Below are 13,865 nucleotides of genomic sequence, written 5' to 3'. Positions count from 1 at the left end.
TCCAACCCATCTTTGCCTTCTGATGCTGTGGCTGCCGCCGCACGCAGATGAAGCCCAAAGAGGCAAGACCGCCCTTTGTAAACGCGCAATGGCCGCCTTATGGTCCATTTATAGCACCTACCAGGATAAGAGCTAATAGCAGAAGCAGAACATCGCGTCAGAGGCGCAAACATTCCTTTATTTAGCAAATCGGTTTGCGAAACTGTTCGTTCTGCTTGTGTGCATGGATTATTCAAAGCGCATGGAAGCGGTGTGTAACACTCAGTCAAGTGGTATAATAATTTATAATCACAGAGTGAATAAGGGACGGCAAACCTAAGTGTCCTTTCCAACTTTTCGACAAGACGACTTGTCTTCGTCGGGTCCTCTGCATCTGCATGCCATAGGAGCATGCTATATAGAACCATTCCATAAAACAAGCAACGGGGCAGTCTTCTGCGGTTTTTAAAACTATATCGCGTGTTGCGGAAATAAACGCGCCCCGTAAAATGCTTCTTTCAGCTAACCGGGCGCATTGTTCGAGCTCAAATTACGCATAGAAATAGTATTTGGCCGGCAGAATTGTTTAAAACCACGTTTGCTTGGGGTACTTACCTGATTCGAACAGAATAAGTCGGATATTCACATCGTCTGCGGCGACGACGAAGGAAATTAAGCTGCTCTGTCAGATATCGCACCGGTGGCGCTATCTCGTTTGTTGGTCGTGAAGAATAAGCAAAGGAGGGGGATCGTCGGGTTTGAAGACGCTCTTTCAACTGGTTTTTTAATGCTCACAAAAAACTTAAGTTGCTGAAAACTTAGTTTTGCCAAGGTAAGTTTTCTGTGACCATTAACAAACCAGTTGAAAGAGCGTCTTCAAACCCCCCGAATCCCCCCTCTTTTGCTGATTCTTCACGACCAAAAACGAGATGGCGCCACCGGTGCGATAGCTGACACAGCAGCTTAATTTCCTTCGTTGTCGCCAGAGACGATGTGAATATCCGACTTCTTCTGTTCGAATCAGGTAAGTACCCCAAGCAAATGTAGTATTAAACAATTCTGCCGACCAAATGCCATTCCTATGCGTAATTTGAGCTCGAACAATGCGCCCGTTTAGCTGAAAGAAGCATTTTACGGGGCGCGTTTATTTCCGCAACACGCGATATCCACATCGGCTATTGATGAGGCAGGATAAGCCTATAAGAAAAAAATCACGCTGCACGATCTGTCCCTTGATCTTCAGCATTTCTCGCATCGCCGCCAAGCAGACTTTCATTCGTGATTCTTGCATTTTGTAGAAGTGGTTCATTTATTGCCATTGCAGTAACCGTATTCTGAAATAAAGGCAAGCACAGGTAAAACAAAAACATTCACTAATGACACGTAGAGTGAAGCATCATAAGGGGGATGTTTAGGGTTTTGACCGGGCAAGCCCCCTCTATTCCCGAACACTACGTAAATCCGAACTTGGCATTGCCTTTCACGGCGATTTCTGCTTGCTCCCAAGCACGATGCAATGGTTCAATATATAAAAAATGCCCTTAATCCTTTTTCTTCTTTTCTTGGTCTGGAAATTTGAATTTAAGAACTCATCTCTCCCTCACTTGTAGCACTTCGGTAATCGCATATATTATTTATATTAATTTAAAGTAAACAAACAATAGGCAACCAGGAGCTGGTTAAAAGTCACAAATATGAGCAGCCTTAATGGGTTTTCGGCAGCACAAGTTGGTGTCATGCACCGAGCCTACCCTGTACAAGTATTTCGTCCTATAATGCAGTAACTTCTTAAGGGCATGCACTCACGCAGGGATGCGGCGCGTCGAAATCTCATCGAAGTATGAATTTTGGCGACCAGTTTAATGTACCAAGCACAGTCAACAACGGGTGTGAAATTTGCATCTGCTAATGAGCGGTGGTTGGGCCTAATATGGCTGTATGTCGCTAAGGAGCCCAGGTGTGGTTCTTTTTCATGTCAGGAAAATTTTAGGTGGAAGATGGTGTTGGGAATACTCACAGGACCGTTATCTGAAATTAGGCCCTTGTTTACCCAAGTTTTCAAAAACCAGCTGCTAGTCAGGGGCAGGTTTTTCTTGTATTCTTCTGAACCGTCTATAAAGCAACAAAAATTTTGTAGTTATATTGTATTCTTCGGAAAGATTTTATCGGAAGTCTCGCTTTGCCAACACATTTGACACATGAATTGACACGTTTCACAGCGGACTTTATTATTGGTTAAATACCTTGTACTGCTAATATAAGCACGGCTGGACAGAGTGAAAAAATGGCGTTAAATAATTTGCGCAGCTTGTTTACCTACAAATTTGAAGTGATATTCGGTTCTTCAAATACCGTCTTCTATTCCTTAATGTCTCATTTTCTTCCTTTAAACGTTGCATCTTGAAAAACGTGCGACGTATTACTCGGCCCTCAGAGATGTATGCTTCACAAATTTATTTTTCTTTAAAAAATGACCAGCAAAAAGGGCATGCGCACAAAGGCGTCATCAGCTCAGCTCGGGCACGCAATGACAGGTTACCTGGTCACCGTCTCGAAACTGCTGCTCTTGACTAATTAGAAACTGATGCTTAAGCCATTTGCCTTATTAAAAAACATACTTAGGGCACACACCATCTGACTGCAGAAACTTACCTGTAAGCAAGCTGAGAATCACACCTATAAGAATTGTGACGCTTGTAGAGAAAAAGCTGCTCCAGTAGGAAGAAATGAGAAATATGGGTTGGTTGCTGGGCCTAGAGAAAGGGGGATGTTTTGCTGCACATTAGTCGCACATTATATTGTGGCAGCGCTAATGTCAAAAGTTATTATTAGAAAATCGACCGTGTGAACAACAAAGGTGGACGATGACCTCATAAGTTATAACACCTGCCCTACGCCGTTGATATTATCTTCCCACTGTCACAATGTCGCAGTTTAGTGCAAGTAACGAACCTAAATTATAGTTAGCTTCTATATACATATGGACTTACAACAAATCAGTTTTGCTTAATGCATGTCGCAAAAAACAGCAGCGATGCGTCTAGTCGTAAGACCCGCCCAATATTTTACAGTTTACCAAATGTAGAGCAGCACACAACTACGACGGCTGCAGCTATCTAACCTCAATGATGCTGTGATTTAAGGCAGGGTTAAAATAACTTTCCACTCAAGCTTCGTTTACTCTGAAGGGCTTAAACTCCTGCTTTAAAGGTTCCTTCGTGGTCACGCAAAGGTTCCTTCGTGGTCACGTTCCACCACTGCACAGTCATGTGCTTGCTGTGAATAATGTGTAATGTCTACCTTTCCTTAAAGCATTCTAATCGAACACATGCTGAATATAACTTCGGTTTGCAACAACCGCCAAAACGTTTTCATGAAACTGCGTACATCACGCAATTTTTACGATGTTTTCTTCCCGTTTTCTTAAGCAGCCAATCGTTCGCGAGAAATTCTAACTTCAAAACTAAGCACTCCCGCATGAATGACAGTGGGATATTAAAATAACGCATCTATCCTAACAGAACCATCTGGGATTATATACATTGATGCGGGTAGACGACGACGACAAAGAGCGATGGCACGAGTGGGAAGAGTAGAAGACGACAACGAAGTTCGGACTGTGTTCTCGGTGCCGCTCGCAGCTGTTCTTGTCTATTTGTAAATATCTGTAAATATATTCTTTCCCGCAACATATTTAGTGGAGGTGCGGATTTCCCCTACGTCTACCGACGACGGAGCTCCGCAGCGGCCGCCAGTTGCCTTCACTCATCATGACCCAAGACGCCGCCCAGCAAACCTCAGCTCCGGCCATGACATCACTCGTTCTTTCTCCCCCTCGTGACCCTGGGACATTTTCTGGTACCGACAACACTGACGTCGACGACTGGATCAACATGTACGAGCGAGTGAGTACCTAAAACCGCTGGGATCCGACCCTTATGCTCGCAAATGTAATATTCTATCTAAAAGACACCGCCCGGGTCTGGTATGAGACGCACGAAGACCATCTGACCATCTGGGACGTGTGCAAAGAGAAACTCCGCGAATTGTTTGGACGGCCGCTCGGCCGAACGCTAACGATTGGCGGACAACCGACGACAGGCCCATTTGTTTCCATTGCCACCGCATTGGCCACATCTCCCGCCACTGTCGAAATTATTGATCCCGTCGCAGCACATACCGTCCTCTCAGCTCCCACCGCAACGACGAACAGCCCAGCCACTACACGCCCCCTCCAGCCCAGCACAGTGCAACAGTCGACGGCCAGATTCCCCGCTCCAGCCGCTACCCGTCCCCCCTGCGTCGACAGTCTCGTTCGCCCCAACGCCGTCGCTCCTCTCCTGGCCCCTACGGACGCTCGCGAGCGGAAAACTAGACGCTGCAGTGTCTGGAGGTGATGCTGCAGTACAACTCCAGTCCCAAAATCCTCGATTAGCCCTTCGCGCACAGCATAATTTACTCGCCATTCATGTCGATGGAGTGCCTGTGCGAGCCCTGATCGATACAGGCGCGCACGTATCCGTCATGAGTTCAGCCCTACGACGCCGCCTCCGAAGAGTACTGACCCCTGCACCCAAAGCCGTTCTCCGCGTTGCCGACGGCGGAACGCCTCTTGTTGTTGGACTATGCACAGCCCGTGTGACCATATCCGGCCGCCATACATCCGTTCTGTTCTCTGTTCTGGACCAGTGCCCTCATGAAATCATTCTTGGCCTCGACTTCCTGTGTGAGCATTCAGCCCTCATTGACTGCGCCACTAATGTTGTTCAGCTTGACCTTCCTCTTTCTGCTGAGTCGCCGTCCCCAGTTATACACTGTCTTTGTGCTGTCGACTTTGTCCGTCTACCGCCTCAAGCCGCAACTTACATTTCTTTCTAATCTGTTCCCCCTGTACCTGATGGTCACTACGTAGTCACTCCGGAACTTGACGTCGCCCTGACGCGCAGCATTGCGCTTCCACACATTTTATTTACAATGTCGGCCAACCGAGCGTACCTTCCGGTCCTGAACTTTGGTTCATCCATCCTACCGCTCCCGCAAGGCATCTCACTCGCCACGCTGTGCCCTGCTGCCGAATGTGTGATATCAGTGGTGGACAGTTGCTTACCTTCCACTCAGCAATGCCGGCTGCCTGCGGCCCCATCAACAGTGAACCCAACGGACGACTACGCCGACATGATCGCTCCTGACCTACCGCCGCTTCAAGCTCGCGATCTTAGGTGCCTCTTATCATCTTTCCGCGAGATCTTCGACTTTGATAGCCGTGTTTTGGCTCGGACCTCTGTGGTGACGCATCACATAAACACCGGTGATTCCGCTCCTCTCCGCAGACGTCCGTACCGAGTGTCCAGCGCCGAACGCACCCTCATAAATCAAGAGGTGGACAAGATGCTCGCAAAAGACATCATCGAGCCCTCGTCAAGTCCTTGGGCTTCACCAGTCGTCCTGGTGAAAAAGAAGGACGGCAGCTGGCGCTTCTGCGTTGATTATCGGCACCTCAACCGCATCACAAAAAAAGACGTATATCCACTCCCAAGGATCGATGATGCATTAGACTGCCTCCACGGCGCCAAATATTTCTCTTCAATTGATCTTCGATCGGGGTACTGGCAAATTGCCGTTGATGAAAAGGACCGCGAGAAGACCGCCTTCGTGACGCCTGATGGCTTATACCAGTTTAAAGTCATGTCGTTCGGCCACTGTAACGCCCCGGCTACCTTCGAACGAATGATGGACTCCCTTCTTCGTGGCTTTAAATGGTCCACTTGCCTCTGTTACCTAGACGATGTTGTGGTTTTCTCGCCTACTTTTGCCACGCACCTCGAGCGCCTCTCCAATATTCTGACAGCATTTCGTAACGCCGGACTTCAGCTGAACTCATCGAAATGCAAGTTCGGTCGTCGCCAACTCACTATTCTCGGACACCTCGTTGACGCTTCTGGTGTACGCCCAGATCCCATCAAAATTCAAGCTGTGAAGGACTTTCCTCTTCCAAGGTCGTCGAAAGATGTGCGCAGCTTTGTCGGCTTGTGCTCGTATTTTCGCCGTTTTATCAAAGATTTCGCCGGCATCGCTCGTCCCCTCACCGATCTTCTGAAGAACGACACCCCCTTTACCTGGGGCCCTGCTCAAGAGAACTCATTTTCAACCCTCGTCCATTTGCTGACCACTCCGCCCATCTTAGCACATTTTGACCCGTCGTCTCCCACAGAGGTTCGCACGGACGCCTCCGGATATGGCATCGGCGTCGTCCTAGCCCAACGTCAACAGGGTCAGGATCGAGTCATCGCTTGTGCCAGCCGCCTACTTTCAGCCGCAGAGCAAAATTACACCATTACTGAGCGCGAGTGTCTTGCCCTTGTCTGGGCAGTGGCTAAATTCAGACCCTACCTCTTCGGCCGTTCATTCGCTGTTGTCACTAATCACCACGCTCTCTGTTGGCTGTTTTCACTAGATCCCACCGCTCGCCTTGGTCGCTGGGCATTGCGCCTCCATGAATACTCATACTCCGTCGTGTACAAGTCAGAGCGCCATCACCAGGACGCTGACTGTTTATCCTGATACCCTGTGGAACCACCTGACCTAGAGGACGCTGAGACCTTGCCCTGCCTCTTAGCTATCTCCGATCTTGCCGATATTGCCAACGAACAGCGCCACGACTCATCTTTACGTCCTATTTCTGATGGCATCCGTTCTGCAAACCGATCTCCCTCTCTGAACCTTTATGTGCTCCAGAACGGCATTTTAATCGCCGAAACCTACGCTCCGATGGCCCTCCGCTCCTGCTCGTGATACCCCAACGTCTACGCTCTTCTGTCCTTGAAGAACTGCACTATCTGCCGACAGCCGGTCACCTTGGCGTGTCCCGCACGTACGCTCGGGTGCGGCATCGCTTCTTTTGGCCTGGTCTCTATCGTTCCGTCAAGAGTTACGTGGCCGCTTGCGACCTGTGTCAACGTCGGAAAAGGCCCACCACTTTGCCTGCTGGTCTTCTGCAGTCCATCGACATCCCTCTGGAACCTTTTCACCGTGTTGGCCTCGACCTTCTTGGCCCTTTTCCGACGTCCCTCTCCGTCAACAAGTGGATCGCTGTCGCAACTGATTATACGACTCGGTACGCCATCACGCGTGCTTTGCCGTCGAGCTGCTCTACCGATGTTGCCGATTTTCTTCTGCAAGACGTCATCCTTCACCACGGCGCCCCTCGTGAACTGCTCACCTACCGCGGTCGTTATTTTCTATCCAGAGTAGTTCACGACATTCTTCGTTCGTGTGGCACGCAGCACCAGCTCGCGACAGCTTACCACCCACAAACCAATGGGCTTACGGAAAGGTTCAACCGCACGCTCACCGACATGTTAGCCATGTACGTATCGCCAGACCACCGAGATTGGGACGCAACCTTGCCTTATGTGACATTTGCATATAACTCTTCCCTTCATGACAGAACAGGCTATTCTCCTTTCTACCTTTTGTTTGGTAGGCATCCCACCTTGCCTTTGGACACACTCTTGCCGCCTTCTTCAGCCCCCACCACTGCTTACGCTCGGGACGCCATCTCCCAGGCCACGCTGGCGCGCGAAATAGCACGTAGTAGGCTCCAAGCCTCTCAAGTTTCCCAGAAGTCAGCCTACGACCGCCGTCACCAGGCCGGCGAATTTACCCCAGGATCACTCGTCCTTCTCTGGACGCTCTCTCGCAGCGTCGGTCTCTCGGAGAAGCTCCTTTCGCACTACCGTGGCCCTTACCGTGTCGTGCGCCGTGTTACCGACGTGAACAATGAAATTGTTCCCCTTGAAACCTCGCCATTGTCCTCTGGCGGCACCACCGACATCGTCCACGTCTGTCGCCTTAAACCTTATCACGACGCTCATACGTCGCCGCCCTAACGCCGAGACGGCGTTTCAGCAGCCGGGGGTCCTGAAGCGGGTAGACGACGACGACAAAGAGCGATGGCACGAGTGGGAAGAGTAGAAGACGACAACGAAGTTCGGACTGTGTTCTCGGTGCCGCTCGCAGCTGTTCTTGTCTATTTGTAAATATCTGTAAATATATTCTTTTCCGCAACAATATGGTCGAGGCAACCATGTTTCCCTCATCGAAACACATTATCCTCCACGCTTTGATAATCGAAAAGCTTATGATAATTGTTTAAACGGCTTAAAACACAAATTGAAAGCATTTGGCCAACAAGCTCAGAACATTTTCTCCACATGAAACAATTCATTTGTCTTTTGCGTAGTAAATCTAACCTACATATTGCGAGACATTGCGCATTAGAGACTTGCATATTATTTTCCACCGCATTGGGTTCTATAGTGTGCGCCAAACATACAGTACGAGGTTACGACTGTGAATAGTATTGTCGTGATCCGATTGAGAAAATTAATAGGGTACAGAGAAAGTGGAGGCAAATAGTTTTAAATTAAGATGTTAATTCTTAAGTGAGTGCCATGCCTGAGATCGTTACTCTGGATCTAAAATTATATCTAATAGCTCCTTTAGAAGATCCCAAAACATAAAACTGAAAGCTTCTGGAATAAAATTTGAGTACAGTCGAGATAAATCTATGCCAGCAGGGACTTTCTTAAATATCTGTAGTCAAGGGAAAAAGTGTGCTTTCAAAAATTTTGCACGTTGCTTGAAAAGAAAACGCGCACATATTTTTCGCTTAAGGTCTTCGCTAGAAATTGCATGATTGAAAAATTTTTTGTACGCTTCTAAAGTTCTTATCCGTTTAATTTTATCTATACATGCTGTTGCAGCAGCTAAAATTTCCATCTTTCAAGCGCGTCATACTTACGAATCTGCAAGAGACGTGGAAATGCTCTCATGTGTTATCACAAGCACAGTCTCGTTCGGAGTACATCCATGCGTAGTAGCTGGCATTCGAGGAGGTGGAATCCCATACGTCATGTCGAGCCCGGTATAAGCAGCTTGCCAAATGCATCCAAACAAGGCTGCGATTACGGCCGCCTAGTGCAAGAAAAGTGCATGGAAAGTTGTACGAATGGGAGAGCATGGTATGTGGGCTATTACCAACCTGTATTAGCAGTGCAGCCCGGCGCCATTAACGTATATATTGCAAAAGTGTGCGTAAGCTCGCCTGGGAAACTCTCTTTTTTTTGGAGGATGTGATTAAAAATTGAGTGCTGTTTTCGGACTGGAGGGCAGAGGATGCATGACAAAGAATATGCTCTGGATACGGAAGACATTCGCTTCGAATCCTTCACATTGTATTACGCCTTGAGCAACACCATAGGTACAAAGCCAAATTTTTGGTGAAACGACAATATGCACTCCATTCGCCAGCTCAGAAGTCAAAATCAGTGGTAAACTGACCGACCCTTATAGACGCAGCACAGCTGCTGAAATAATTTCAGCATGTAGTGAAAATGAGACTCATAATACAGGCGCAATGGAGTGCAACTACCTCTGTTGAAGAGGTACCGCCAATTAATGTTGAATGCGACTGACTTAATACCCTTTTTCTAAGCTCGACGGTTCCTGTGTAATGCGCATTATTATCCCTTGACGAGCTCTTGTAAAACATTTTATACGTTCCACAAATGTCCAATGCAGTTTAATTCTTGCATCAATTCTTTCCTCCGCAGAGGAAGATCTTGCGAATGTATTAAAGGAATACATGTAGCGTGTTCGTACCAGTTACGCCTGTTCTAAGGAATTGATAAATCAATTGAACGTGTGCGTCTTATTTGCCTGATATCCTCGGAAAAACCTGTCTAGAGAAAAATTTTATTCCAGTAGTCGTGCAACAGTTTTTGAAGCACATAATGTGTCCGAAAACCTATTCGTTCATTCAACCACGCGGGCTTCTAGAACATAGGAATAGCGCTTGTGCTGTTTTCTTTTTTCCCTATTTTCCTCTTTGTGACGCTTGGGGGCATGAATGTGTTTATTAGGGGGTCAAATTTGAATACATGCTTGTTTGTGTGTGTGCGTGCGTGCGTGTGTGCGTGCGCGCGCGTGTGTGTGTGTGTGTGTGTGTGTGTGCGTGCGTGCGTGTGTGTGTGTGTGTGTGTGCGTGCGTGCGTGCGTGTGTGCGTGTGTGTGTGTGTGTGCGTGCGTGCGTGCGTGCGTGCGCGCGCGTGTGTGTGTGTGTGTGTGTGTGTGTGTGTGTGTGTGTGTGTGTGTGTGTGTGTGTGTGTGTGTGTGTGTGTGTGTGTGTGTGTGTGTGTGTGTGTGTGTGTGTGACGTTTCTTGCAGGGGCCAGCGGAAAATTCGAATAAATGAGTTGTTTTTCAAAGTTACTTGAACTTACAGTGTATATGTATATACGTATATACACGAATCGTAGATAGAGTTTGAACACAAACTGAGGTAAAAAAATTTAATTTACACCCGCAAATTTAGTCTTCCCATTCGCGATACTATTTATATTTACTCAGAAAGAATATGCAACCGATCTTTGTTGAATTCCGCAACAAAACGAAGTCGAATGCGTGCGTGAATTGAAATAGAGCAATCTCGTAGCTTTCGATTTTCCAAGTTATGACACATCAAAACTAAAAAAAATAAGTGCCTTGATTGGTTGGTCGAAATAAGGCCTCAAATCAATGTGGTGGGGTGACCAACTGCCAGAGGAAGTGCCCGTAGACAAAAATATAGCAATACACAAGGACAAAGGTAGAGATTATTCTCGAGCCAAAAGTGACAGCGATTGTGATGAATTGGTTTTTTATTCTGGAAATAGCTTCTACTCTTTAGCGAAAGGTAGTTGATGAACGGCTGACTCCCTCTCGTTATCACGTGTAATACTGCACTCAATCTACCAGTTAAGCTGCCCATCAACGCTTACGTGGGCCACACATACATTTACATACGACCCAGATTGCTTTTTTTGAAGACCTTAAGAAGAGCCTTTTTCGGATTCAAGGGTGCATTTTTTGTGCAGATAATGCTGTAATTCTCTTTGAAGTGCTCGCGCCTCCTAGTCAACCACAACTCAAAATAATCTTCATGGGGCCTCTGCTGAAATTCCGACATGAGCTTACATACACCCCAAAACGTGAATACCAAGAATGTCCTTCATAGAAAGCTATGTCAGGAACGTCAGGGCGCATTTTATGGAAGTGAGAACAAAGCTGTATTCGCTGAAACATATAATACAGCGTTCAGTGTAACTATGTGAATGCCGTTAACTTGAATTATCTGTCTAACAATATTGTACTTGAGAATAAATAAACGATTTTAAGACAGTAGAGTCGTTATCTAGTTTGGAATGCAGAGTACAAAGCAAAGGAATCGAAAGAGTTCCTTTACACTCACATAGCTTCTTTTCTGCTGGCCATCAGCAGCAATGGTGAAGTACATGTGTTGTAAACCTGGTCACGAATCGTCTTTTTGTTTCGTTTGAGTAATATTTCGCGAACAAATTTCAAGGTGCATATTCATTCCTTCTTGCAGTTCAGCAATTAGGTTCAGCTTACAGTGATTAAATGACACCTAAAAGAACGCGTTAGGCAGCTTGTCAGGCCACACAGGCTCGTAATTCTTACCTTCGTGTTCACACACGGGAATGCAAGACCCAACACGGACAGACTTACAAAAGGTGCTGCGATACAATTCTGCAGTGCCATGAGGACCTGCAAATGCGATCGTAAAGAAAACAGCCTTTTAGTCCCCTATTGAAGGAGAATCTGGTCTGAGAGTGCTGCCCTAGAGGATACCTTAGCGATGGGGAAAGCAGTATAAAATGCAAGGTGTAAAGCTGATACTGGAGGCAAAAACAGATGACGCAGTATTTTAAAGATTTTGCCAAATAATGCATATGATGTGTCTAATCATGCACATGATCCTTCATAAATGATCTGTGGCTGGGCATGCATTGCTACCGTTGGTCATTATGCTATATAAGTTCGCTTTAGCAGTAAAAAGTGATGTGCCGATTTTAGATAATGAGATTACTTAGGCCACTCAATAACATAGCTAGCAATTATAGCTGTAAGTTTAATTTGACTGAAATATTCAGTTCACATTTCAATTTTTTTTTTATTTGAGAAGTTTGTGTTGCGCAAGACTGAGCTGCTTCTATTTTTGGACAATCCTTCGAACACTTACAGAATATGATGACGAACTAACAGAAACAAACAAAGTGATAAAACACAAGATGCAACAAAACTTATTAGACGCTATGGTGAACTACAGCCGTTACAGACCAGTTTTTTTGAAACGTTTTTCAGCATTCCATCAAACTAACCAGTCAATCGCGGTAATGGAGGATGTACTACATCCGGCGCTATGGACGAGGATTATTATTATCAATTACAATCACTTATTTTTTAATAAATTTACAATAATATTGTTAATATTAACAACAAAGAATAATGATTATTATTAAAAATAATAATCTTAAAATAATAATCTCTTTTGCCACTTTGTATGCAGTACAAATGACGTTCAGGCCCGTCAAAGCCAATAAGAGGCTTTCTGTAAATCGCACAACTTTGTTTTGCACTTCGCCTTATAAACATTGTGCCAAAATACCTCCCCTGCGATATTACATGCCGAAGCACGGGCAGCTAACCACTTGCCAGATAACTAATTAGCCTATGGAAAAGTGTATGGTCCTCTAGTCAAGAGATATATTTCTGTACCTAAAAATGCGAAACATTTGCCGGTTTCGAGACATTAGCACCTCAGAACATTCACCATTCTGCCGATTCATATTGACAGTGTTTTCACTGCAACAGCACAGTTCATGCAGTTAGCTCCGAAAGGAAATCATAACCAAGGCTTTGAGCCGCTTTTCACATCCAACCGCTCGACTTCTTTTCCTACAAGAGGGCTTGTCATGGGTAAGTTATTCAATCCATGAAAATTTATGTCATCTCAGTCACGAATAAGCTTCGAAGTCATCTATTAATCTGACGGTAAAGGAGTTAATTTTCATCACAACTGCAAGCCAGTGCTTAAATTCATAACAACACAAATTGACCGATGCAAGATAGTTTTCGGAACCTGTAAGCGTTACTACAGGCGGAATAAGTGGTGATAAATTTTTCAAGCGGTAAGCGTAACCCCTTTCAAGCAAGTAGAATTCAAGACACTGACAATGGCTTGTTTACGGAGCCATAGTTTACGCTCTACAGACAGTTTTTCTGTTCGGCAAAAGTTCGTTTGAATTGAACTTCAAGAGCCTTAGCACTTTGCCCTCTTTTTAACAATTTGCGCATTTCTTATTCTCGAGTTTAAGCCCATGCATGTTATAGAAGGAGGCTGAATGTCTCAAAGTAAAGTTTGGCCGCCCACTTACCCTGCCAGCGGACCCCATGTATGGAACAACAATTGCGTAGAGACTCATGATTGTGCCACAGGTCATTGCTGTAGATTCAGAAAATGAATTTTCATTAAACAGATACTTTCCATTCAGACTACGGTTGAAATAACATCATTTCGCGCATATAATGGGACTGGTGGAATTTCCTTCCACTTAAATGGTAAAGTTCAATTTTGTTGTACTGAATGCAGTCAAGAAGGGCTGCAAAAATTTCCTAAATCTAATCAAAATAAAAATATGTTAAACTGCATACGAACGCGTGAGAGCCTCTAAATCTTGGCATTTCCTGACGCTGAAGCCAAAAGGTAAGAAAAAAAGCCAATGAAGGCAATACTTGGACATCTGTGAGGCGTACCTTACCTAAACACTTTGGGAGGAAAATGGAACCGTTCTTGGATGGTTTCCCGAAAAGGGCTACAAATTCGACATATGTCACTGCAGCCAATGAGTTGATAATGGACGATATAGTGCTGTAAAAATAAAAGAGTCGTGTTGCAGTTATTGTATTCAGTCTCTTGTTCTTCGCTATTTTCTGCATGCATGCTATTTGACTGTCAGCCAATGGCTTTCTAGGTTTCTTTTGCTT

General features: G+C 45.7%; 1 protein-coding gene across 1 annotated transcript in view; it reads right to left on the bottom strand.

The window, feature by feature from the left end:
* Positions 1-1,190: 1,190 nt before the first annotated feature.
* The window catches only part of LOC149362550 (sodium-coupled monocarboxylate transporter 2-like), a 38,589-nt gene continuing 25,914 nt past the window's right edge, over positions 1,191-13,865 (bottom strand). Inside the window, exons 9-15 of the mRNA XM_089569752.1 lie at positions 13,640-13,749; positions 13,256-13,323; positions 11,499-11,585; positions 8,783-8,955; positions 2,632-2,732; positions 1,997-2,091; positions 1,191-1,313 (exon numbers count right to left, since the gene is read on the bottom strand). Of these exons, the coding sequence (XP_089425878.1) occupies positions 1,191-1,313; positions 1,997-2,091; positions 2,632-2,732; positions 8,783-8,955; positions 11,499-11,585; positions 13,256-13,323; positions 13,640-13,749 (757 nt within the window). The remainder of the gene's footprint in view (positions 1,314-1,996; positions 2,092-2,631; positions 2,733-8,782; positions 8,956-11,498; positions 11,586-13,255; positions 13,324-13,639; positions 13,750-13,865) is intronic.

Source organism: Amblyomma mixtum, chromosome 2 (genome assembly GCF_055824585.1).
Source record: "Amblyomma mixtum isolate Tamu chromosome 2, ASM5582458v1, whole genome shotgun sequence".
NCBI classification, from domain to species: Eukaryota; Metazoa; Arthropoda; class Arachnida; order Ixodida; family Ixodidae; genus Amblyomma; species Amblyomma mixtum.
This window is presented reverse-complemented; position numbering and strand designations above follow the sequence as displayed.